At 52.3% G+C, this 23,688-nt stretch overlaps 1 protein-coding gene across 1 annotated transcript in view; it reads left to right on the top strand.

Moving 5' to 3' along the window:
- The window catches only part of CSMD1 (CUB and Sushi multiple domains 1), a 1,001,626-nt gene that overhangs the window by 844,165 nt on the left and 133,773 nt on the right, over positions 1 to 23,688 (top strand). The window contains exons 22-26 of the mRNA XM_081129106.1: positions 2,440 to 2,609; positions 3,653 to 3,809; positions 11,896 to 12,087; positions 12,690 to 12,816; positions 20,900 to 21,102. Coding sequence (XP_080985232.1) covers positions 2,440 to 2,609; positions 3,653 to 3,809; positions 11,896 to 12,087; positions 12,690 to 12,816; positions 20,900 to 21,102 — 849 coding nt within the window. The remainder of the gene's footprint in view (positions 1 to 2,439; positions 2,610 to 3,652; positions 3,810 to 11,895; positions 12,088 to 12,689; positions 12,817 to 20,899; positions 21,103 to 23,688) is intronic.

Genomic DNA, 23,688 nt, shown 5'->3' with positions numbered 1-23,688 from the left:
TGGACACGCTGTAGTAACACACCTTGGGCACGCTGTAGTAACACACCTTGGACACGCTGTAGTAACACACCTTCGACACTCTGTAGTAACACACCTTGGACACGCTGTAGTAACACACCTTTGACACTCTGTAGTAACACACCTTGGACACGCTGTAGTAACACACCTTCGACACGCTGTAGTAACACACCTTCGACACGCTGTAGTAACACACCTTGGACACGCTGTAGTAACACACCTTGGACACGCTGTAGTAACACACCTTCGACACGCTGTAGTAACACACCTTGGACACGCTGTAGTAACACACCTTCGACACGCTGTAGTAACACACCTTGGACACTCTGTAGTAACACACCTTCGACACGCTGTAGTAACAGAACCTTGGACACGCTGTAGTAACACACCTTCGACACGCTGCAGTAACAGAACCTTGGACACGCTGTAGTAACACACCTTGGACACGCTGCAGTAACAGAACCTTGGACACGCTGTAGTAACAGAACCTTGGACACGCTGGAGTAACAGAACCTTGGACACGCTGGAGTAACACACCTTGGACACGCTGCAGTAACAGAACCTTGGACACGCTGTAGTAACACACCTTGGACACGCTGCAGTAACACACCTTCGGCACGCTGTAGTAACACACCTTGGACCCGCTGTAGTAACACACCTTGGGCACGCTGTAGTAACACACCTTCGACACGCTGTAGTAACACACCTTCGACACGCTGTAGTAACACACCTTCGACACGCTGTAGTAACACACCTTCGACACGCTGTAGTAACACACCTTCGACACTCTGTAGTAACACACCTTGGACACGCTGTAGTAACACACCTTCGACACGCTGTAGTAACACACCTTGGACACTCTGTAGTAACACACCTTCGACACGCTGTAGTAACAGAACCTTGGACACGCTGTAGTAACACACCTTCGACACGCTGTAGTAACAGAACCTTGGACACGCTGTAGTAACACACCTTGGACACGCTGTAGTAACTCAGCCTTGGACACTGTGTTGATTTGAAGCAGGGAGTCTCTCCTGGTACAACATGCGACAATGTAAAGTCTGTAGTTTCACTGTGTCTCTCGGTCGGACCGGCTGACTGGCACGCTCCTGCAGAGTGGGCATTGACCCCTGAATGCTGAGTCAGCGTCTCCAGTGTGCTCTGCGGAATTCAGAAGGGGGTTCCAGGGACTAATAGGAAATGACTTAGGCCCTTAGAAATGAGGCACACGGTGGGGTTAGGTGTGATCGGTGGGGTGATATTACTGTTACTCAGAGCTGTGCTCCTGTGAGGAGATGCACGGAGTCGTGGTGGCTGCAGGGCTGGAATAAGGTGTTTTGCTTGCGCATCTGGAGGGTCTGGTCCTCAGCCCCAGAGACAGTGTGGAGTACCTGCCCTCCTGTCCCCCCAGCCCCCTGCCCCTAGCCCCCTGCCCCCAGCCTCCTGCCCCCCTGCCCCCCAGCCCCCTCCCCCCAGCCTCCTGCCCCCAGCCCCCTGCCCCCTGCCCCCAGCCTCCTGCCCCCAGCCTCCTGCCCCCAGCCCCCTGCCCCCAGCCCCCTGCCCCCAGCCTCCTGCTCTGCGAGTGTGGCTGCACCCCCCGCTCACTGAAGTGGCCGAGAACGGCTAATGCATAGATGGCGTCGTGACACTTGCCTGAGGTTCCCCACGATTCTCCCTGATTGTGAGGCGCCGGAGCCCACGGGCGTCCGTGATGCACCCACAGCAGGCTCCCCCGTGGACACCGCGAGGCGGTGGGGCAGTTGTGAAGATACGATTCCTTAATTCTCCAAACACCACATGGTTAGCTTAGTGAAACCAGATTTCTTCCTTGACTCCGAATCTCTTCGATTGTCAGATTATTTAGGAATATCACAGGATTCCAAGGGGATGCTGTCGTTTTCCGTCTTAATGAAGCACAAACAGGCAGGGCCTCGGGGCTCCGTTACGAAAACGCTTCAGCTCTGAACGTGAATGGAGTGGCCTCGTCTCGTCCGGGGCTCCTGTCTGCACGTTTCTACTGTGCGGCTTTCTCCCCAGATAGTGCTTCTTACTCTTGTTGTGGTCATGGTTTTTATTTGAGAATTGGGTGATAATTTTGAACCCGGCCCCCAGAAAAAAATATGTACGTACTTTATAGATGACCCTGAGTCCCCAGAATCCTGGAACCTGTGTCCCCAGGTCGAGCGGCACGCTGCTTTCATGAGGTCGGAAGCAGCCTTTTAAAAGAAATAAGAAAATCTTGAAAATGGGTATCTTTCCTGTCCAGTTGGTAAAACACTAACGGAAAAGTCACTGATCTATAAAAACAAGGTATTAATTACAGACATCGAGAGGAGCGAGGGCTGTCATGATTTTAAATTGTATTCGTTAAAATCAGTAATTCCACGTTGAATCCTCTGTCCTGTTTCATGTCTATTTTAGCCGAATGCGGGGCGAGTGTCAGAGGAAACGAGGGGACGTTGCTGTCGCCGAACTTCCCGTCCAACTATGACAACAACCACGAGTGTATCTACAGCATAGAGACCGAGGCCGGCAAGGGCATCCGCCTCCGGGCCCGAAGCTTCCAGCTGCTCGAAGGGGACACGCTAAAGGTAAAGGGTCCCTTCCGTACCTTGACGCTGCCAGGACAGAACTTTTTAATTACAACTAAGCCAAGACTAGCGTCACTCTGGGCTCAAAGACCGTGACCTGTGACAGGATCTCAGCATGACGTCCTGTCTTGTAACAGCTGGGCAGGAAGGGTTGCCCTGTGCCCTGTACTTTCAGGACAGCTCAGAGAGGACCGCGTGGCCGAATATTATACAGCTTTAACTTTTTTAAAAAATATATCTTTGCCCCGGCCGGGCGTGGCTCAGCGGTTGAGCGTCGACCTAAGATCCAGGCGATCCAGGTTTGATTCCTGGTCAGGGCACATGCCCGGGTTGTGGGCTGCAGCCAATCAATGACTCTCTCATCATTGATGTTTCTGTCTCTCTCTCTCCCTTGCACTCTCTGAAATCAATAAAGATATATATATCTTTATTTATATATTTATATTTATATATTTATATATTTATATTTTATTTATATATATATACTTAAATATATCTTTATTGATTTCAGAGAGAGAAAGGGAGAGAGAGAGACAGAAACATCAATGATGAGAGTCACTGATTGGCTGCCTCCTGCAGGCCCCCTGTTGGGGATCGAGCCCAAAACCCGGGCATGTGCCCTGACAGGGAATTGAACCCTGACCTCCTGGATCCTAGGTCGATGCTCAACAGCTGAGCCACGCCGGCCGGGCCACATCCTTCAACTTTTATAAGTGGGCGAGAAGGGAGGGGAGAAAAGTAGGTAACAGAACCTGGAAATGCAAAGAAATCTTTATTTAATTTTAAATAAACGCAGAAAGAGCTCTTGGAGTGATGAACGTGAAGTGATCTGAACTCAGATCAATCTCTGTCTTTAATGTTCATGGTAAAGATGGAGCCTAAAGAACAGGATTGCCCAGCGCTTCATCCGGCCTCCATTCTGCAAACTGTGAACCTGTAAAGTGTTGCGTAGAACCACACCGCCGGTTATTTGACTTTCTCGTTAAAGCTGTTCCGTTAAGCGTGATGGAGCAGCACCGTCTCACGCTGTGACTCCTCCCCAGGTGTATGATGGACGGGACAGCTCCTCGCGGCCCCTGGGGACCTTCACCAAGAACGAGCTGACAGGCCTGGTCCTAAACAGCACCTCGAACCACCTGTGGCTGGAGTTCAACACCAACGGCTCGGACACCGGCCAGGGCTTCCAGCTCACCTACACCAGTGAGTGGCCTGGGACATGGCGGTTTTACTGTCTCGGGATCCGTCCGTTGCTTAGCTGATCTGGTACATTTTAAGTTTTTCGTTTGCCTGGCCTAGAAAAAGCAGACGCTCCGGGTGCAGGTCTCGCCTGTATTTATGATACAGTAGGTGGTGCTGATGGCTCTACAATCAAAATATGATTAAATTCTTAGCTTCAAACATGAAAACCTAAATGAAATATCCATCCCCAAAAGATGGTGTGGAAATAATGCTTATAAAAAGTCTTTTAGCAAATTATTAAAGCTTAAGACGATGTAAAGGCACTTTCAACCATTTTCACAAGACTTTGCAATTGCCTCTTGCTTGTTAATTGCATTACTTAAGGAAACATTCATAGTAAATGTTTCAGATCCATAATTAACCTACACACAGGTGGATTAGAAAATGCCAACAGAGATAAATACACAGTTTAGTAAACATCCCCAAGTGTTTGAAACGCTTACAAATAATATTGGTATATTCTTTGATAGTTACAACATCTCCTGGCACCTCTTCTCGTTCCACCCTGTTGGCAATTCTGGGTCTTGGCAAAGGGCCCCTTTTACTCTTGTCCATGAGGCAGAAACCGAGAGTCCACGTCTTTAGGTGGGTCTCTGAAGCTTTCAGGTCCAGAGTGGCCGAGCCAGGCCCCGAATCCAGGTCTCCTGCCTGAAGCCCAGGACTGTTGATGAGCTTATTTTCGGATGTTTTAGACGGACCCCTCTTTGATGAGTACCACGTACGCTGACTCGTATCAATATATCCAGTGGCACTGGCAAGGGAGACAAGCCAGGGCTCTGGGGACAAGTTGAAATGAATATAATTGTGGACATTTATTAAGCAACTGCTGGTTTCTGAATAGTAGGCCTGGGCAGCACACAGCGGGGAGAGTTTACGTTTATTACAAAACACTGCTTTTTATCACAGATCAGTCGGTCTGTGCTCGTAAGAGAGGACTGGCTACTGATTCTGTAATTCCGTCGATTGGACGCGTCGCCCGTGAGCGCCTTGAGGTCAAGGACAGTGTATGCCCTTTGGATTCCCCTTTTGCCCCACGACCACATCTCTCACGGCTGTTCAGCGTCCGTTCCTCACCGTCCTAAAATCGCCCCCCGGCCCCCACCCGGAATTATCTGTCTGAGATGCCCAGAGAGAAGCCTGCGTCCCTCTGGAGGAGGCTGTGCCCGTAGCCGGTGCCGATGCTCAGCTGGTTTCTGGGTCAGAAAGGGGCGGAGGCGGGTCGTGCGGCCTGATTGACAACCGATCTGAACCAGCTACAGCAGCGATTTTCAACCCTTTTCATCTCATGGCACAAACTAATTACTAAAATTCTGTGGCACACCGAAAAGGTATTACATTTTTTTGTCGATCTGACAAAAAAATAGGTATAATTTTGATTGATTTACACAGAAATAATAATAATAGTAATTACCTACCCTTTTTGATCCAAAGTGACTTTTTAAAAAATCAGGTGCCTGTATTTGTTAGACAGAATTCCTGGTACCAAGGATTAAGGAATCAGACCCAACCTTGTTACGCGACGTGACGAATGAGATGCAGCTGTTATGAGACCTGTACATTTATGGTTCGAGGCAGGGCATTCACACCGGACAGCTATTGTGTCGGCTGTTGTCATTTTTTCATTTGACAATCTCAGGGAAGAGAGGTCAGTGCCCCTGACTAAATAGGCAGGTGCTGCATGTTATAAAAATTCTGGGCACAGGGTTGAAAATCACTAACCAACAACAACATATTCCGTGGAAGAGAAAATGAGAGCCCAGCGCCTGGGCTCAGGCCCCGTCCTCTCGGTTTTATTAACCTAATGACAGAATTTAAATGACACCGGCATTAATTGCACCGTTGTAAATGAGAGGACGGCTCGGGTGCGAATGTGTCGTCCAGGCCAGGGATGAAACACTGAGCGTTGTCGCCTCCCTCCTCCCAAACGAGTCAGAGACGCCGCAGGCACCGGGTACTCGGGCACCTCGAGCCACCGGCGGCTGGAAACAAGCCTGGAGGAGAGCAGTGGGCGCCGGAAGCTGGTTTGAATACTGGAATCGGATGGGCAAGGAGAGCTGATTGTGCACAGACCCGGCTGTTGCCCTGCGCAGGTTAGCGCAGGTTTGATTTTCTTTGGGTGCCCCCATCCGCCAGGAGCCACCCGCCCGCTTGTTTCCCAGCTTTCCCAAGACGTAACGGACACGACCCTGCGGAGTGTCAGGCGCGGGGGCTGGTTTCATGCCCGTGCCTGCGGTAAGATGACTCCCGGGAGGAAGCCGGTCCTCGCCTCCCCCCGCACGCAGCGCCCGGGTCAGTGCCTGGGCGGTAAGATCAGCCTGTCCCTGACAGGGATCCTTCTGGGACCAAGGATGAAACTTAAGAGCACACGATGTGTTCATTTCATAACCATTTCCTTTTTTTTAAACACCTGGATTTTGGAAATTCTGTGCCAAATCAGTGGCAGTGCTCAAGTGCAAGTTCTAGAATCTAATTTTAGAAATAATAAAGACATTCACAAGGTTTCGGTACGTTGCTGGTTGCCGGGTGTGCAGGCTTTGTATCTGAAAGCAGAACCGCCCGCATCAGGCAAAGAAGAGCGTTCATCCGCTCCCGGTCCTCATGGCGCGTTATGTTCTGGAAGATCCTGTCAGCGGTGTTTCCCTCAACGGGTAGCTTTTAAAATTATTTACAGTTGTTCTGCAGACCTGGAAAGAGTATGAAACAGAGTCAAAAAATAACCGGCATGCCCCTGAGTCCACTCCACAGATTTTTATTTTGTTTCAAGGGAGATTAACATCGCGGCAAAAGTATCTTGCTCCACGTGTGACTCCGAGGGGCAGCCACAGAGAGGAGCCAGGAGCTGGGGGCAAACCCACAGACGTCACTGAAAATCTCTAAACCTTTAAAACCGACACAGGGCCTTTTGTCCCCGATCTAAAAATTCTCTCGCCCGGCCGGGCGTGGCTCAGCTGTTGAGCGTCGACCTAGGATCCAGGCGATCAGGGTTCGATTCCTGGTCAGAGCACAGGCCCAGGCTGCGGGCTAGGCTGCCGATCAATGACTCTCTCATCATTGATGTTTCTCTCTCTCTCCCTCTCCCTTCCTCTCTCTGAAATCAATAAAGATATATTTTTAAAAAATATAAAAAAATTAAAATAAATAAAAAAATAAAAATTCTCTCTACCTGCTCATATAACCAGGCCTATTTCCAGAAAACGAGTCCTATACCTCTAACCTTATTACTTCTAGGTTAGAGTCATTTTAGTTTGGGGGTCAGCATTGAAACGATCCCCCGTGAATTCTTACCAAGTACAACATAGCGACTCTCAGCTGTGAAGAAGAAAAAGCTAATAGCTAATTTCTAATAGGCTTCAAACTAATACTTTAAAAAGATGTGTATATATTAAGTGAAAATAAAGAAGTACGCTCAGGATTTATTGGGCTGTAGGAAGGTGGTATTTATTATAAGGAGAGAAAGCCGTGCAATCAATGACGGCGGAGCCAGGACTGTGTGCTGTGAGCGGCGTTATTGGGAACCTGTTCTATCAATATATCAAGACACATCCATACATTTTTATAAGCTCACACCTTCCTGTAAGAATTCTGAAAATTGCATTTTTCTCTGCTCCTGCAGGAAAATAAAGCCTATAGCGCTGTGCTGCGTGTAATACATCCTTCAACTTAGAATGACTTTCAGTGGGAATATCAGGGTGGAAAAGGCGGTGGAGGTAATTCAGGCGCAGCCGAGAGGCGGCCGCCGGGAGGTCCCTGGAAAGAGCTCTGTGTTTATTGTAAAACAAGATGGACATTTTATAAAGGGGGAGGCTCTGCCATCCCTGGGGACGCCACCGAAAAAAAACAGTCCCCGGCCCCAACCCCAACATGCGGCTCATGGTTTGCATAGAAAATTATATTCTTACGCGTACACTTTCAGGTAAACATCAGGCTAGATATTGAATTATTGTAAAGCATCATTAGGAAAATACCTGGGGCCAAACCTGACAGATTTTCAAGAGGAGTGGTGTGGGGGTAAGTCTCCGGGGACCTGCTGTGCTGAGACGGGAACCCTCCGACCTCCAGGCGCGCTGCCCAAACAGCAGGACCGCCATCGCCATCGCCGCCCAGAGGGAGGGAAAGGCGAAGTATTAACACGAGGGTTTTGAGGACGGAAAGTGACGCAGTTGAGCTTAATTTACTCAGCACCTAAAAGCTCATCAGAGGAAGAGCTGGGCGGGCAGCCCAGGTGGCTGGACTTCTCCTTGGATGCTTGGTCATCCCCCGGCCTCACTAGCACCGAGAGCGCCGCGGAGGCCAGCGCGTCAGCGTGCGCAGTGATTTAAACAGTTCCGATGAACCCGTGACACGCTCGCGTCTCTGGAGATGGGAGAGTTGCCTAATTAGGACGTTAGGTCACGGCCCACGCCAGCCCTCACTCCCTGTAGAAGCTGTTGCCTGCCGGTCAGCTGGGAAGGGCCTCTCCAGAGCTTTGCCTAATTTTCCATGAGGGTTAGTTTTGTAAATTATTTTAATTTTGTGATTATTTCTTATATTCTGTGACAGTGTACTGGTTGGTACACACCGCTATGTATGTTCATCTCTCAGAATGGATGAGCACGTTGTTGGCCACCAGTATTCTGAGAAAGACTAGGAATGGGCGACATAAATAATTTAATGAGGGATTAAACGAAAAGCTCGTGACTTGGTTGTGAAATAAAACGGAGGCTGCAAATGCTGTAACACTAGCGTTTTACGGGAGGAGCGAGGGGGGTGTTGTTCCACTCTCATGCTGGGACACGGGGAGCAGCAGTTACTGTATCCAAGTCATGGATACATTGTTCCTACCAAGGGCCGCCCGGGGAGGCAGGGACCTCAGAGGGGACCAGAGGTCGTGCTGTTTCTGAGTTTATTTTTTAAGCGTGTGTTAAGCATGCGGCCCTCTTAGTGATGCTGTTAGAAGAGAAAAGGCACGAGAGCTGGTTGGATGGGCAGTTATTACTCTTCTCCACACCATGAATTTTGACGTAAGGACATCTGAAGGTTATTCAGGTCTCTCAACACCATCGAATGAGGTTTCATTGGTTCTGTACGGAGCAAACATTTCAGAAAACACTGATGTGAAGAGAATCCCACCTGTTGAATTCCGGGGCAGATAGACTGAGGGATATGAAAAATATTAAGGCCAACGGGAACACTGGGCTTGAACCTGGCAAAGACTCTGGAGTGAGGCACCCGACACATTCAGTGGCAAATGCCAAGGACACATTCGGTGTCCAGGTTTCCTCTCCACAGCGCCCTCGCCCGTCACCAGCCGGCTGTTGGGTCCTGGGTATCACAGAGCAAATGCTTTTTTCTGTAACAAGCAGTTGGTGTTGGACACACTTAGTCCTGAAAGTCCATGAAATTGGAAAACTCAGAGCATGCTTTAGCTGTTAAAAGGGGTGTAAATTTTTCTTAGGACGATTTCAAGAGCTCTGACTGCTTTGTCGTTGTTAATCCCCACCGGGGGATATGTTTTCCGTTGATTTTTTTTTAGAGAGAGTGGAAGGAAGGGAGGGAGGAGTGGGCGAGGCAGAGAGAGAAACATGGGCCACCTGCTTGCCTCCTGCACACGCCCGGACCGGGGCCGGGGCCGGGGCCGGGGATGGAGCCTGAACCGAGGTACCTGGTCTCGACTTTGACCCTTCAGCCTGTGGGCTGACGCTCTGACCACTGAGCCACACTGGCCAGGGCAGCACCCTGACCTCCCGCTCCTGTGATGGGCGAGGGCTGGGTGTGGGGCCGCGGAGACCCAGAGCCGAGGGAGGAGCAGAGGGCGAGGCCCGTTTTTCTGGCTCACGGACTGTTGTTTAGCGACCGGGGCAATGGAGGTGGCAGGTTCCTGGTGGGAGGAGGAAGGGCTTTACTTTCAGGTGGCAGGATTCTGACATCTTTTGGCATTTAGTGTAGGGGTCAACCTTGCTGCGGTTTGTAGCGCACGAGGCAGACAGGGCTGAGGTCAGCGTGTGCCCGGCGCGTGTGGAGTAACCTGATTCTGACGGAATGACCGTGAGAGCAGGTGGTCCAGGTGAAACAACAAGCGACAGGTGAAAAAGCTCTTAATTTCTGGACTCCCGGTGATTGGAATGAGATGAAGAAACGGGACACGCGGCCCAGAGGGTGGGTTCCGGCTGGCGCGAGGTCTGCGCTGTCAGGCTCCGTAATGAACCACAGTGAGGACCCAGTGGGGTTTCCTAAGACCGCGACTGACCATTCGGTCCACCAGGGACCTACTCCCCGGGTCACGCGTGAGCAGACTGAGCGGGAAAACGCCCGCATGTAGAGTGTAAGGTTGGGGTCCGGTGGTGGTCAGCGTAGTCTGCAGCCAGGTGGATGCCTGGGCCCATCGCCCGTAGGTGCCACAGTCACGGCCACAGCCACGGCCACAGCCACGGCCACATGTCTGACTCTAATGGAGCCACAGCCAGAGGGCAGGTGCCCGACGCTTCCCGACAGCTTCGGGGCTCATCGGAACCCGGTGCGTATCCATCTCGGTCAGTAAACATCAGCTGAGAAACCAGGGTCACAAACGCCAGAAGCAGAGTCCCGCCCACAGGACGGCTGTCTCCTCGGAGGCCTCTGGCGGCGGTCGTGCAGGTCGGCGTGACGTGAGGTCCCTGCGAAACGGGCCCGTTCGGGGGCAGACTTGCTGATCGGTCCCCCTCACAATACAGTCACCACAGACACGCTGGGAAATAGCCTGCGAGTCCCCCGTTTCTTTATCACTGCGAATGCTGACTTATTTAAGTCATATTTTAAAATGTAAGAACCCTAAAGGAAGAAAGTGCTTCTAATAGGAAATATAAGTAAACAGATCGTTTGAGAAGCGGAGAATCTGTTTTCCCTCTAATTGGAACCCGCTCCGTTATTTAGGCTTCTGGCTGCAGAGCCGCTGGGGTGTCAGCCGTCAGTTAATCACCAGCCAGGTGAAGTCTCTGCGGCCGAAATAACGCTGATCTGAATATGTCCGTACCGAATCCGTAGGATAATAATAGTAATAATAATTTCATGGAAAATAACCTATGCGACGGCCATCGCGTTATGTAAACGCGTCGTTAAACATTTCCACAGTGACAGGTAATGAGACGGATGCGCGTCCCTCTGGAAAATCTGTTCGTGGAAGAAAATGAAACTGTGGCTCTCGTTCTGGGCTCGTTCAATAATCTTGCAGAATCCACTCCCAGATTTCACTCACTACCTACCTATTCTGATCAAATGCTATTTTTAAAACCTTCCAAGTTCTTTAGACATTGGAAAGTATTCAAATCTGGAAGAGATGCATTTATTTTCATGATTTTGAAAGCCAGTTTGCTGGTTTTTTTAGAATGTGTAGGCAAGCAGTGAATGTCATGTTTTAATAACACTTGAAAGTCATTAGAAGCATAATAGCTTGTTTGAATCGAAGGTACTTACTAACAAACAGGAATTACAATGAGAGTCAGTGAAACAGCAACGTGAGCCTGCTTCACCGTTTCCGTTTGGACCGGCAGCCTCACCGGGTGGCCCAGCAACAGCGTTTACGGTCCCGTCCCTGCCTTGGAGGAGGCGAGCACTCGGACCGAGTGGTAAATAATTCCCCAGGAAACACGTAAAACTAGAAACACACCCATCGTGGGAAATTCAGGGAGGGCGGAGGGCGCCCGGGAGGAATCTCTAGGGAAGCCTCCTCTGGAGGTCCCGGACGTGGCACAGACGGGAGGCAGAGGCGGGAACGGCTCCGAGGCTTCTGGAGAACCCAGCAAGCTGGCGGGAGACGTGGCCCAGCAGGTGGCGACTTGGAACTCTTCGGGGAAAAGTCCTCTTCAGCACGTAAACAGAAGGAACAAAGAAAGTGTCACCCCTCAGGGGACACCGAATGGTTAACAAGTAAACCGCTCAAGACCCACATTGACGTCCCCCTTTTTAAAAAGATTCACGAGTGTCTGTTCTTTCCACGTTGCAGGGACACTGGACACCGTGGTCTCTTTCAGTGGCGTTAGCCCTGGGACACGTGCCGCGGGGCTGCCACTCACTCTCCCTCCCTTCCTCGCAGGCTTTGACCTGGTGAAGTGCGAGGACCCCGGGGTGCCCAGCTACGGCTACCGGATCCGGGACGACGGCCACTTTGCGGACACAGCCGTCCTGTTCAGCTGTAACCCCGGCTACGCCATGCACGGGAGCGGCACGCTCACCTGCCTGAGCGGCGACCGGAGGGTGTGGGACAAGCCCTTGCCGTCCTGCGTGGGTGAGTGGGGCCCAGCTGCGGTCGGGGGACCCTGCTGTCCGACTGCTGTCCTCACCGTGGCTTTCTACGTTCCTAGCCTTGGTGTAGGTTTTCTTAGGCATGAAAGACGGACTTTGCCCTGGCCGGTGTGGCTCAGCGGTTGGGATAGTCCCAGGCACCAGGAGGTGCCGGTGTGATTCCCGGTCAGGTCAGGGCACCCCCCTGGGCCGTGGGCTGGGTCCCAGTGGGGGCCTGCAGGAGGCAGCCGACCAACGTTTCTCTCTCTCTCCCTCTCCTTTCCTCTTTCTCTAAAATCAATAAAAACATTTTTTTTTAAAAAAAAAAAAAGATTTTCTAGTACTATTTTATTGAGACTATATGCAGAGAATTATTAGAATTATAACAGGGGTGATTCATTGTTTTATACTCTCAACTTTCATTACATGAAGACAGTGCCTTCCCACCAGGGTGATGCTTGGGAACAAGTAAAGAAAACAAATGACAGGGACAGAGGTGGCTGTGATTTTTATGGATATAACACAGACACGATGGGGATTTTTTTTGTACCTAAATAAAACCCGTGACCCCTGGAGTGACCTCCCCATGTTCTGTGTCTCTTGCAGCAGAGTGTGGTGGGCGGGTCCACGCGGCCACCTCGGGGCGCCTGCTGTCCCCTGGCTACCCAGCTCCCTATGACAACAACCTGCACTGCACGTGGGTCATCGAGGCCGACCCCGGGAAGACCATCAGGTGCGTGTCTGATTTTGCTCCAGTGGAGCAACAGCCTCTCCCTCGGCATCCCTGGTTACATGGAGGTTTCTGAGATGCAGAAGGTGTGCTGTGGGGGTAAATTGTCCGGTGGCTCACATGCCAACTCTGGTGTTTTTTTGACAATGTGTGTTAACCATGTATAACAAAACATAGCAGAAAGTGTATCAGTTAGCTTTTGCTGCATAACAAACGGGCCCCCAAACTTAGTTGCTTAAATAATTATCGATGGGCTCATGACGTGGGACGTGGTATGGGCTGCTCTGATCTGGGCGAGCTCGGCTGGGTGGTCCAGGTGGCCTCACTCAGGTGGGGGGGCCTCAGCGGGATGGTTGGGAAGGCAGGGCCGCTCTACCCCAGGTTTCCGTCCCTTCAGTAGGCTGGTCGCCATGGACGGTCTCTGCGGCAGGAGACCACACGCTTTTCAAACCTCCACCTGCCTTACATTTGCTAATGTGCCCTTTGCCAAAGCAGATCTCAAGGCAAGATAACAGTCTGGAGAAATATAATCCTCCCTTAATGGTAGAAAACAGAGCCCCACTGGAAGGGACCCGCATACAGGCTGGGAGGGCCATGGGCTCCTCTGTGGAACCCTGGAGTCAGTGTGGGGTGGACCAGGAACGCCGTCCAGTCTGACGGTGCACATAACAGAAAATCATTAAAAACTGTGCATCTGTTTTAAGAGAGTTTCTATTTCAATGGATAGTTCTGAGTTATTGTGGTTAGTTTGTTAAACAACTAAGTAAACCAACAACAGTCGTGTTTTCACAGTAAGTTCTCATGGGCCAGTCTGGAGGCTGTGTCAGAATCCACAGTCCATGGAGCAAATGGTCATTTCCAAGTGAGCTGTTCTCCAAGTACAGTCCCTGATGAGCTGGAAGCGAGCGCAGGGCCCTCGGCAACACTCCCCGGGTCCCTTCTCCGCCCAATGCCTTTCTCTTTCATCGTAGGTGCTCGTGAATCTCTCCACATTATTTTTAAGCTCTGCCTCCCCACCCCCAACAGCCCTAGTCCCCTTGTCTGGGGTCCTTGTACCCCTGCCCCATGTCACTGCCCCACGGAGACCGGATGGTCCAGCCAGGCCACCCCCCCCCCCTTAGACATGAAGGTGGAAGGAAGCGAGAGGCGGGAGCCAGGCGCCCTGTTCGGGGCAGGTGGGCGATGGAAACGTTCACACTCGGGCGCTTTTCTCATTCACGAGGCATCCAGCAAACTTACTAGAGTTCAACAGGTACAGACTCATCAGGCCGCATCTTATAACTTAGTAAAAGTGAAGAGGGAAGGCTGGAGCGAGGAGGTGCGGGCTCTGTCCCGCGACGCGCGGGCCCCCTCTCAGGACAGCCATCCTCCCTGCCATTCACCTTCTAGCCCGATCCCGTGAACACCTTTGAATCGAGTTAAGCAGACGTGGCACAAACATGATCTCTCTCAAACCTACGGAACATGCTCACTACCCACAAGGAGCAGGACAGGAACTCAAAACATATATTACAAAACTGTATTTTATATTGACTCTTAAAATGTACTGCGTCGTTGATTAATGTAAACGATCATTTATACATTTATAGGTCTTTTGGGACAAACGTTAGGCATAGTTGAGTAATAGAATTTAAGATTCAGTATTCTTCATGAAAATCAATGCAGTCGATTTTCATTGAACTAAATAAAATTAAATATTGGTTCTTAACTTCAAATTCCCAGAGGCTTTGTCTGAGTAACAGAAAAGCCATTACACTGCTGCTGATTTTTTTAAAAATCCTAGGAATCGCCCGGCCAGTGTGGCTCAGTGTTTGAGTGTTGACCTATGAACCTGGAGGTCACGGTTTGATTCCCTGTTGGGGCAACGCCCGAGTTGCGGGCTCCTCGATCCCCAGCAGGGGGCGAGCAGGAGGCAGCTGGTCAATGACTCTCGTCACTGATGTTTCCCTCCCTCCCTTCCCCTCTCTGAAATCAATAGAAACACATTAAAAAAAAAAACAAACCAGGGACCATCTCTGACTCAGGAAAGGACCTCGGGCCGGCAGGTGGATTTCCCTCCAGGAGGGTCTCAGGTCTGTGTCTGACGAGCTCCCCAGGACGCGCTCTGACCTGGGAGTGAGCACTGAGTGCAGACCAAGCCAGGCTCCCTCTTTGCAGGCGAATTCAATACGTCATTAACTTTTCAATAAGAAAAGAGATTAATAAAGAATGAACCGAGGTGATAAACAATGTATAACTTTTGTGTCAAGAACTGACTTTGGTGTTTAACGATTAGCATTCTAGGAAAAAATGACGCGACTTCACCAGTTTCCTCTCCTGGGACTTTTTCTTTCCTTCTGTGGCAGATCTTCCCATGTGAGAGTCGACCAGATTTGTAATCAGATCTTAATTTAAGGCATAAAGTCCTTTCTGGTAAGAACCTTACACTGACAAGTAACTTACCCCCAAATGTTCCTGGTGATGTCTCCTCTTTAAAGAAACATATACTATTTTTTGATATGTTGGTTTGGGGAAAAAAAAAAAAATACTGAAAAGTAAATAATATGTTATTTTAGGCTTAAAATGCTACTAATACTCAGAAAAATGGGGTCTGGCCCCAGCATTGATAATTGTCAGCCAGGCTGTGAGTGTAGGTCATCTCATGGCTAACGCGATGCTTCACTGTTTACGTGAAAATGAGGAATCAGTCAATATAATCTTGAGTCCAGGGATTAGTGTCAAATAATTCTTAATCTAAACAAAATTCATTATCATACACTCCTGTGATTTAATCTAAACAAAATTCATTATCATACACTCCTGTGATTTTTTAAAAATACATTTTTATTGATTTCAGAGAGAGGAAGGGAGAGGGAGAGAGAAACATCGACTGGCTGCCTCCTGCTCGCCCCCTGCTGGGGATCGAGCCCGAAACCCGGGAATCGAACCGGCGACCTTTTGGCGCCCAGGACACCAACCAGCGGAGCCACACCATCCAGGGCTGATTATTTTTTCACCCTACATGTTTTTTACTCTCAAAAAATGAGCAACAAACAGGATCTTTGAAATGGGGAAAGACTAGGTCCTGCATTTCTGCTCACTGCCACCGGCTGACTTTGATTTCATGGAGGCCCAGAGCAGTTTCTGATTATGTTTTGCTACAACTATTTATTTGAGGTAATAGAAGACCCTGAAATAGTTGTTACAGGGCACTTGGGTCTGGAAGAGTTTGTAATTTCAGCATATAGGCTATAAAGCAGTTACCTGAGCAGAATTTAATTAAAAGTCTGATGCGACAAATTTAGCCGCGTTAGGAGTTATATGTAGACATTTCTCTGAGCCCCAGTAGCACGCTGCGAGCACAGCTGTAATTTATAACAAAGAGTGACGGCCATTTTCCATAATCGTAGGTGCATATTGTTCCTTGGTTTTAATTGCTTCTCTGCAGGTGTAATTGTCCGGAAAACTGACTTTGAAGGTACTTCTGTTCCTAGTGTAGCCGCTGGCAGTCGGGCTCTTCCACGGAGTCACGAGAAAAGCGTGTCTGTCGGGGACCCAGGCCTGGGAGGGTGGGGGGTAGTGGTCAGATGCGTTAGAGTAGAAATAAGGGACCGTCCACAGGTGCCCCGTGTCTCACCCATGACCAGGTGGCTCAGCTCCATCCCGCCGTGGAAGGTCCAGCCTTGTCTTTACCAAGCCCAGAGGAAGGACCGGGGCCCAGGAATTCTGTGCCATTGGCCTGGCATCTGCAGGGCATGGGGCGCTTTCGTAGGTCAGTTCTGTCCACGCCAAAGCTTTGTCCAGCTCGGCCTCTGCCCCCGGCTGCGCTGCCACACCCAGGCCACGCTGAGCCCGCGCTTGGGCACGCTCCGCCCCAGGCCCACACCGGTGACCCGCGAACGCTGCTGCCCAGAGGGGTCTTTGTTAGGTTCCGATTCTGTTGTCTCAGGCTTGGCTTCGGAAAGCGCTGGCTTCTTCCTTCCCTCCTTCCTTCCCTCCCTCCCTCCCTCCCTCCCTCCCTCCCTCCCTCCCTCCCTCCTTCCTTCCCTCCCTCCCTCCCTCCCTCCCTCCCTCCTTCCTTCCCTCCCTCCCTCCCTCCCTCCTTCCCTCCCTCCTTCCTTCCTTCCTTCCTTCCCTCCCTCCCTCCCTCCCTCCCTCCCTCCTTCCCTCCCTCCTTCCTTCCTTCCTTCCTTCCCTCCCTCCCTCCCTCCCTCCCTCCCTCCCTCCTTCCCTCCTCCCTCCCTCTCTCCTTCCCTCCCTCCCTCCCTCCTTCCCTCCTCCCTCCCTCTCTCCCTCCTTCCCTCCCTCCTTCCTTCCTTCCCTCCCTCCCTCCCTCCCTCCTTCCCTCCCTCCCTCCCTCCTCCTTCCCTCCCTCCCTCCTTCCCTCCCTCCCTCCCTCCCTCCCTCCCTCCCTCCCTCCCTCCCTCCCTCCCTCCTTCCCTCCCTCCCTCCCTCCCTCCCTCCCTCCTTCCTTCCCTCCTTCCCTCCTTCCTTCCTTCCCTCCCTCCCTCCCTCCCTCCCTCCCTCCCTCCCTCCTTCCTTCCCTCCTTCCCTCCTTCCTTCCTTCCCTCCCTCCCTCCCTCCCTCCCTCCCTCCCTCCCTCCCTCCTTCCCTCCCTCCCTCCCTCCCTCCCTCCTTCCTTCCCTCCTTCCCTCCTTCCTTCCTTCCCTCCCTCCCTCCCTCCCTCCTTCCTTTCTTTCTTCATTGATTTCAGAGAGAGGCAGGGAGAGGGAAAGAGAGAGAGAAACTTCAGTGATGAGAGAGAGTCATCGACGGGCTGCCTCCTGAGCGCCAACCAATGACGCTGGGGATGAGCCCACAACCCAGGCATGTGCCCTGACTGGGAATTGAACTTCGACCTCATAGGTCAGGCCCTCAACGAAAGCGCCACCCCGATTGCGCCTCCCACAAAGCACCTGCTCTCTTCCCTGGGCTCGGCGCTGGCCCCACAGCTCCCTTCTCAGCTGGGGCCTGATCCTGTGCCGTCAGCACCAGGAGACGCAGGGCCCCCCCGCCTTACACCCCCCGCTGCCCCTCCCAGGCTCACACGGCCCTCACTTCCCATTCCCTCTTCTTCTGACTCCTCTGCCCCCATCCCGGCTGACACGCCCGCGTCCACACCCTCAGCATCGGCGCCACCGACTGCCCCGCAGGGTGGTCTCCCGTCCGCCATCCACCCTTCCCCCTCTAACAGGCAGGTTCAAATTTCTCTATTAAACTTATTGATTTTAGCCCGGCCGGGCGTGGCTCAGAGGTTGAGCGTCGGCCTGGGATCCAGGAGATCAGGGTTCGATTCCCAGTCAGGGCACAGGCCCGGGTTGCGGGCTCGGTCCCCAGTCGGGGGCGAGCAGGAGGCAGCCAGTCAGTGACTCTCATCCTTGAGGTTTCTCTCTCTCTCCCTGTCCTTTCCTCTCTCTGAAATCAGTAAAGATATATTTAAATATATATATATTAATTTTACACGGCTATTAAATAAGTGCATATATAGACATTTTTTAAAGGTATTTTAAAAATCATTCATTTGCCGCAGCCGAGACGTCACTGTCGGCTTGCTGACGTGCGGCCCACCCACTGCACTGCGGGTGTGTGATTACACAGGGTCTCTCTTATGAGTTAATTATTTCTAATTCCTGATATTATACATAATCATATGGCAAACAGTATTATAAGTAAACCTTTGCTTATTTTTATCATTAATCCCTTAGAATAAATTCCTAGGAAATTCTTTGCTGGGTCAAGTGGTTAAAATATTTTTGTGTGTCTTAATATAAATCATTCTATTAAAAAAGCTGATCACTCCACTTGCCAACTTTTAAAAAAGAGTGTGTACGGATTAAATTCAGTTCACTGGCATGGCACCCAGTGTTATCTTTATCCCCCCCCCCTTCTTTTTTAGACACTAGAAAGGTGTTGCAGGTAAATTAAAAGCCTGCAAAGCAGTTTGCTGGAGTCCTAGACACAAAAGACAACTGCGGCTGAAAATCTGGATATATTTTTTTCTTTCTCTATGCGAACTCAAATATATATAATTTGATTTATTTGTCTATTTTTTATAATTCTCACCCTAGAATATGCTTTTATTAATTTTATAAAGAGAGGAAGGGAGAGGGAGAGAGAGAGAAACATCAGTGATGAGAGTCACTGGCCGGCTGCCCCCTGCAGGCCCCCCGCTGGGGATCGAGCCGGCCACCCGGGCCTGTGCCCCGACCCGGGATCCAACCCTGACCTCCTGGTTCACGGGTCGACGCTCAACCGCTGAGCCATGCCGGCCAGGGCTCTCCTTTGTTCCTTTTCATCAAATGGCCATGACGGTCCCTGACACTCTGTGTGGATTTTACGAACACCTGTTACTTTCCGTAAAGGAAATAAAGGGCAGGGTCTCTATTACACTCACAGTCGGTGACCGATGAACTTAAGGAAAACCCACATCACCGACGCTGCTTTCCGGGTCCCTGCCAGGCACCTTGTCCCGCTCATTGAGATCCACACAATTTGTCGCCGTTTGCGTGTGGCTTTCTGTGCGGAGGCCTCGCCCATCCCGGGCTTACTCCCGGCCCCAGCGTGCTTTCTGATGACAGCGTAAATGGTCTTTTTATTTCATTTTCTATTTGTGTCTGAAAATTACATTTCCCAGTGCAGAGGAATTTCACTTAATGCCGAGCGTAAAAAGCAACGTGACAATGCTACGAGTGCATCGCCAGTGGCACCTGTGAGGCGGTTATTGGTACACCCAGGGGCCTGCCCGCGGTTTGGGGACAGGTATGTGCCCACAGCTATGAAGGCCGTGGGCTATAAACGGAACAGTGCCCCTCAGCTTCAGAGCGTGGGTGACAGGAGCACACGTGACTAAGTGGGGAGGGGCCGTGCGACTCTGTCTATAAGATTTTATTCTGTAAAAAGGCCTGAGGCAAACAGCAGAACGTTGACACTGGGTGGTGGGCACCAGGAGCCTGCCATGTCCTGTGCTTTTCTGTGGCGTAGAAATATTTTATGTTGGACATTTTGTAATAAACTTCGGCCCAGCTGGCATCTCAGGGGTTGAGGGTCGACCATGAACCAGGAGGTCGCTGGTTCGATCCGCGGGTTGTGGGCTCGATCCCTGTAGGAGGGGCGCAGGAGGCAGCCCATCGATGCTTCTCTCTCTCCCTCTCCTTTCCTCTCTCTGAAATCAATAAAAACATATTCAAAAATAAACTATATTTTATACTCTGCAGGGTGAGAGAGATAGTACTGAGTGTATAATACACACAAAATAAATGATTAAGTTCTGTGCGTGGTGTTTTTATGTCATCTCGTCTGATTTTTTAATCTCCCTTTCAATTTTGCACATGGAGCAAAAAATAAAAGAAACTATAAATCACCACGCTCGGGAAAGCCCGATTTTTGTTGACATTTCGGCTCCTCTTGGATCTGTTTGAATTGCTGCAAAAAGGACCGAAACCCCGCTGCCGCCTCCGACAGTGATCTCCTCAGACGGAGATGTGAAGTTGTTCTGGAAAATATCTGTAAATCCAATAAAAGCGCTTTAAACTTTATAAAGGAGGGAGTTTATATTACTCGCCTCTGCCTTTGTGTTAGAGGTATTTTAAATTTTATAAAGGAAGGAGCTGATAGCGTACGGTTCTGCCTTTGTGCTGGTCTTTCAGATAATGCATTTTTCCAAAGATACAATTCGTGGGAACAAATAGGACATCGGATGAGACGAGCGCCGATCACCGGGGGCAGGTGGGCGGCCGCCCGCTGCGCTGGCTCCGCTTTGCCCGGTCTCCTGGCGCCGACGCTGCCCCCTCGTGGGCGCTGGGAGAACAGCGCCGACCCCGCCTGGAACCCGCTGGGCCGGCCTCGCAGAGCCTCCCACCGTCCTTGGTCCTTGGCGTGTGCACAGGAGGGGTTGTTTAATCCTTTAAAAATAGCTCAGCAGATCGCTCAGCGGGCTCTGTGCGTCCGCGGCAGACACGGGGTCCTCTCTGCCCGGCCTTGCCCCGCGCCTGCCAGGGACCAGGGTTCCAGGGGAACGGAGTGAGCTGTGTGCGTCCCTGGTGCCTAGATGCTCCCTGGGGACGGGCGGGGACGTTCCCAGTGACCAGCAGCTGTGCTCTCCCCGCAGCCTCCACTTCATCGTGTTCGACACGGAGACCAACCACGACATCCTGAAGGTGTGGGACGGCCCCGTGGACAGCGCCATCCTGCTGAAGGAGTGGAGCGGCTCGGCCCTGCCCGAGGACATCCACAGCACCTTCAGCTCCCTCACCCTGCAGTTCGACAGCGACTTCTTCATCAGCAAGTCCGGCTTCTCCGTGCAGTTCTCCAGTGAGTGCCCCCCCCCCCGCTCCCCCCGCTCCCTGCGGGGACCGTCCCCGGTGTTCTTGCCTCTCCTCCACGGGGCTCACTTTCGCTGGGCACAGAATGGAGTTTGGGGAGCGCATCAAAGAGAATATTTTGTCTTAGGAAATCCTGCTTTTTTATTTATTTTTTACTTATTTTTATTTTTTAATACTCACCCGAGGATATTTTTTTCATTACTTTTCGGGGGGGAGGGGACATCCCTGTGAAAGAGACACATCGACGGGTTGCCTCCCACAGGTGCCCTGACCAGGGCCAGGGATTGAGCCTGCAACCCAGGTACACGCCCTTGGCTGGAATCGAACCTGGGACCCTTCAGTCCAAGTCCCAGCGCTCCAACCACTGAGCCAAACCAGCCAGGGCAAAATCCTGCTTTTTTTAGACAGGCAGTGGATTGCCTTAGTTATATGACTATATATATAACTTAGTTGTTATATGACTATATATATAACTTCGTTATATGACTATATCTATAACTAAGGCAGTCCATTATATACATATATAATCTCCCAAACATGTACACACACTCTGAATAATTACAAAGGCGGTGTTTATTAAAATACATTTCATTTTCAAAATGGAGCTACCAGCTGTTAAGTGTGTCCACAGCTTTGGGGACACGCTGCGTGTGTGTGTAACCGGGTGCGGTGTCTCTGTGACGGCAGGTTGGCCTTCGGTGCTGCCCACAGCTGGCCCGGTGCCGGCTGCCCCGGTGCTGAGAGGCCAGGCCCCGGCGTAGCCAGGCGGCTGGGACCCCTGCTGCCTCCAGCCCCACTTCTCTGCACAGAAGAGCCCGGTTCACCCTCCTGGGGGCCCAGGTTTCAGGACCGTCCCCGCAGGCCCCCCGGGGCCCCCCTGGGACACTGGCTCCGTCGTCCCCTGAGCTCACCTCCCACCTCTGCCGTCGGGGCGTCGTGATGAACAGGTTCCCGAGGAGGCGGGAGAGACATTCTGAGCAGCTCCAGGGGCCCCACGCAGACGCCATTCAATTCGGTTCCGTAGCTCGCAGGGTCGGCCGTCGTGGTGAAACCAGCGGAATCTGCACGTAAACATACCCGGCGCCCTCTCTCCTGGCAGGTCCCTGGGGGGCCGTGGTTGGGATTCACGCAGGGAAGTGAACTGGGGCAGCTGAATGCCCCCAAAGCCGGGCTGCAGTCGGCAGGGTTCTCACCTCCGGGCCGCTGCGCCTCGAGGCGGCGTCTGCGGGCCTCGCGGAATAGCGCCTGCGTGTGGCCGGGCGTTCGGGGAGTTCGCTCCGGGGGGATGTCCTGCATTCTAAGATTATACCAGTTTTGCCCTTTTCATGAAACAAAAAAGCCCTTTGCTCTAGAGATGCTGCGAGAGCAGGTAGATGTCTGACGTCCTGGCCCTGCTGGGCGCAGGAAAAAGTCGATGACGCTGTGAGAGGCTGTTTCTCTTCCCCGCCCGCCCTGCACGCTCCTGTCCATCCTTAAAGAGACTTTAGAGCAGTTTGTGCTTCAAACAACATCGAGAGCAGGGCAGAGAGATCCCCAAGCACCCCTGCCCCCACGCGGGCTCCCCCCAGCACCCACCGGGTGGGACATTCGTCACCACCGGTGGACCTGCACGGACACATCAACCCCCGGAGTCTGCCGGTGACGTCGGGGTCCCTCCGCGTTCTGCACCCTGTGGGTCTGGGCGGATGTGTGACCACCTGTGTCCACCGTCAGGAACCACCCAGGGTAGACCCCCGCCCCCCGCCCCCTGGGGGCCCGTGTGACGCAGAAACAGAAGGACAGTAAATAACACGCGTCACCCCCTCAGGACGGCGTCGCTCCCTGGCTTTGCTGCAGCCGCCGAGGCTTCTGTAGCATCGAAATTCTCCATCATCATTTATCAGTAAAGGAGGGGTGGGCGGGCAGGCCATGCAGCGAAAAAGCCGAGGGTCCCGATTTCCTGCACTGGGGTCCGACCGAGCCGACGCCCCGAGTTTCACTGCTGTGCCCCTCGGAGGCCGAGCCCCTTCCGTGGTGACCGCTGATGGACCTGGGTGCTCAGGAAAGATCCTTGGAGGGCGAGGGCGAGGGCGAGGTTTCTGATTTGACTTTTTCTTTAGATATCCGGGGGGGGGGGTGAAAATCTCCTCGAGTCCCCGGGTGGGGCCCCGGGTGCTGTGCGGACGCAGGAGGCGGAGTGTGTGACGCATCAGCCTCCGGGGCCTGTGCTGCATGGACACAGTGTCCTCTGTGACTGACACCTTCCTTTAGCAGTAACTGGGAGAAAAGCAGAGACCCTGTGGCCCTTTGTGGCCGCCCCGGGTGACATCTGGCAAACTGCTCCTCGCAGCCCGACCGGCATCGGTGCCGTAACCCGCAGAGCACCCACCTGCAAGCAGCCCCCGGGTGGTCCCCCCGGGTGGTCCCCTCGGACCCCCCAGGCCCCTCCCGCCCCCGGCGGCCGCGGGCCCCTCCCGCAGCCCTTGGGCGAGCCTCTGTCACCCGCAGGCGCAGCGGGTCCCCTGTGCCTGTCGTTCGTTCCCGCACGTTGTGAGCGCGGTCGTGGGATGGACGTGGCCCTGGTCAGCCGCCGACC

This window comes from Miniopterus schreibersii, assembly GCF_964146895.1.
Source record: "Miniopterus schreibersii genome assembly, chromosome: 2".
Taxonomy (NCBI): domain Eukaryota; kingdom Metazoa; phylum Chordata; class Mammalia; order Chiroptera; family Miniopteridae; genus Miniopterus; species Miniopterus schreibersii.
Note: the sequence above shows the minus strand (reverse complement) of the source record. Positions and strands in the feature narration are given on the sequence as shown.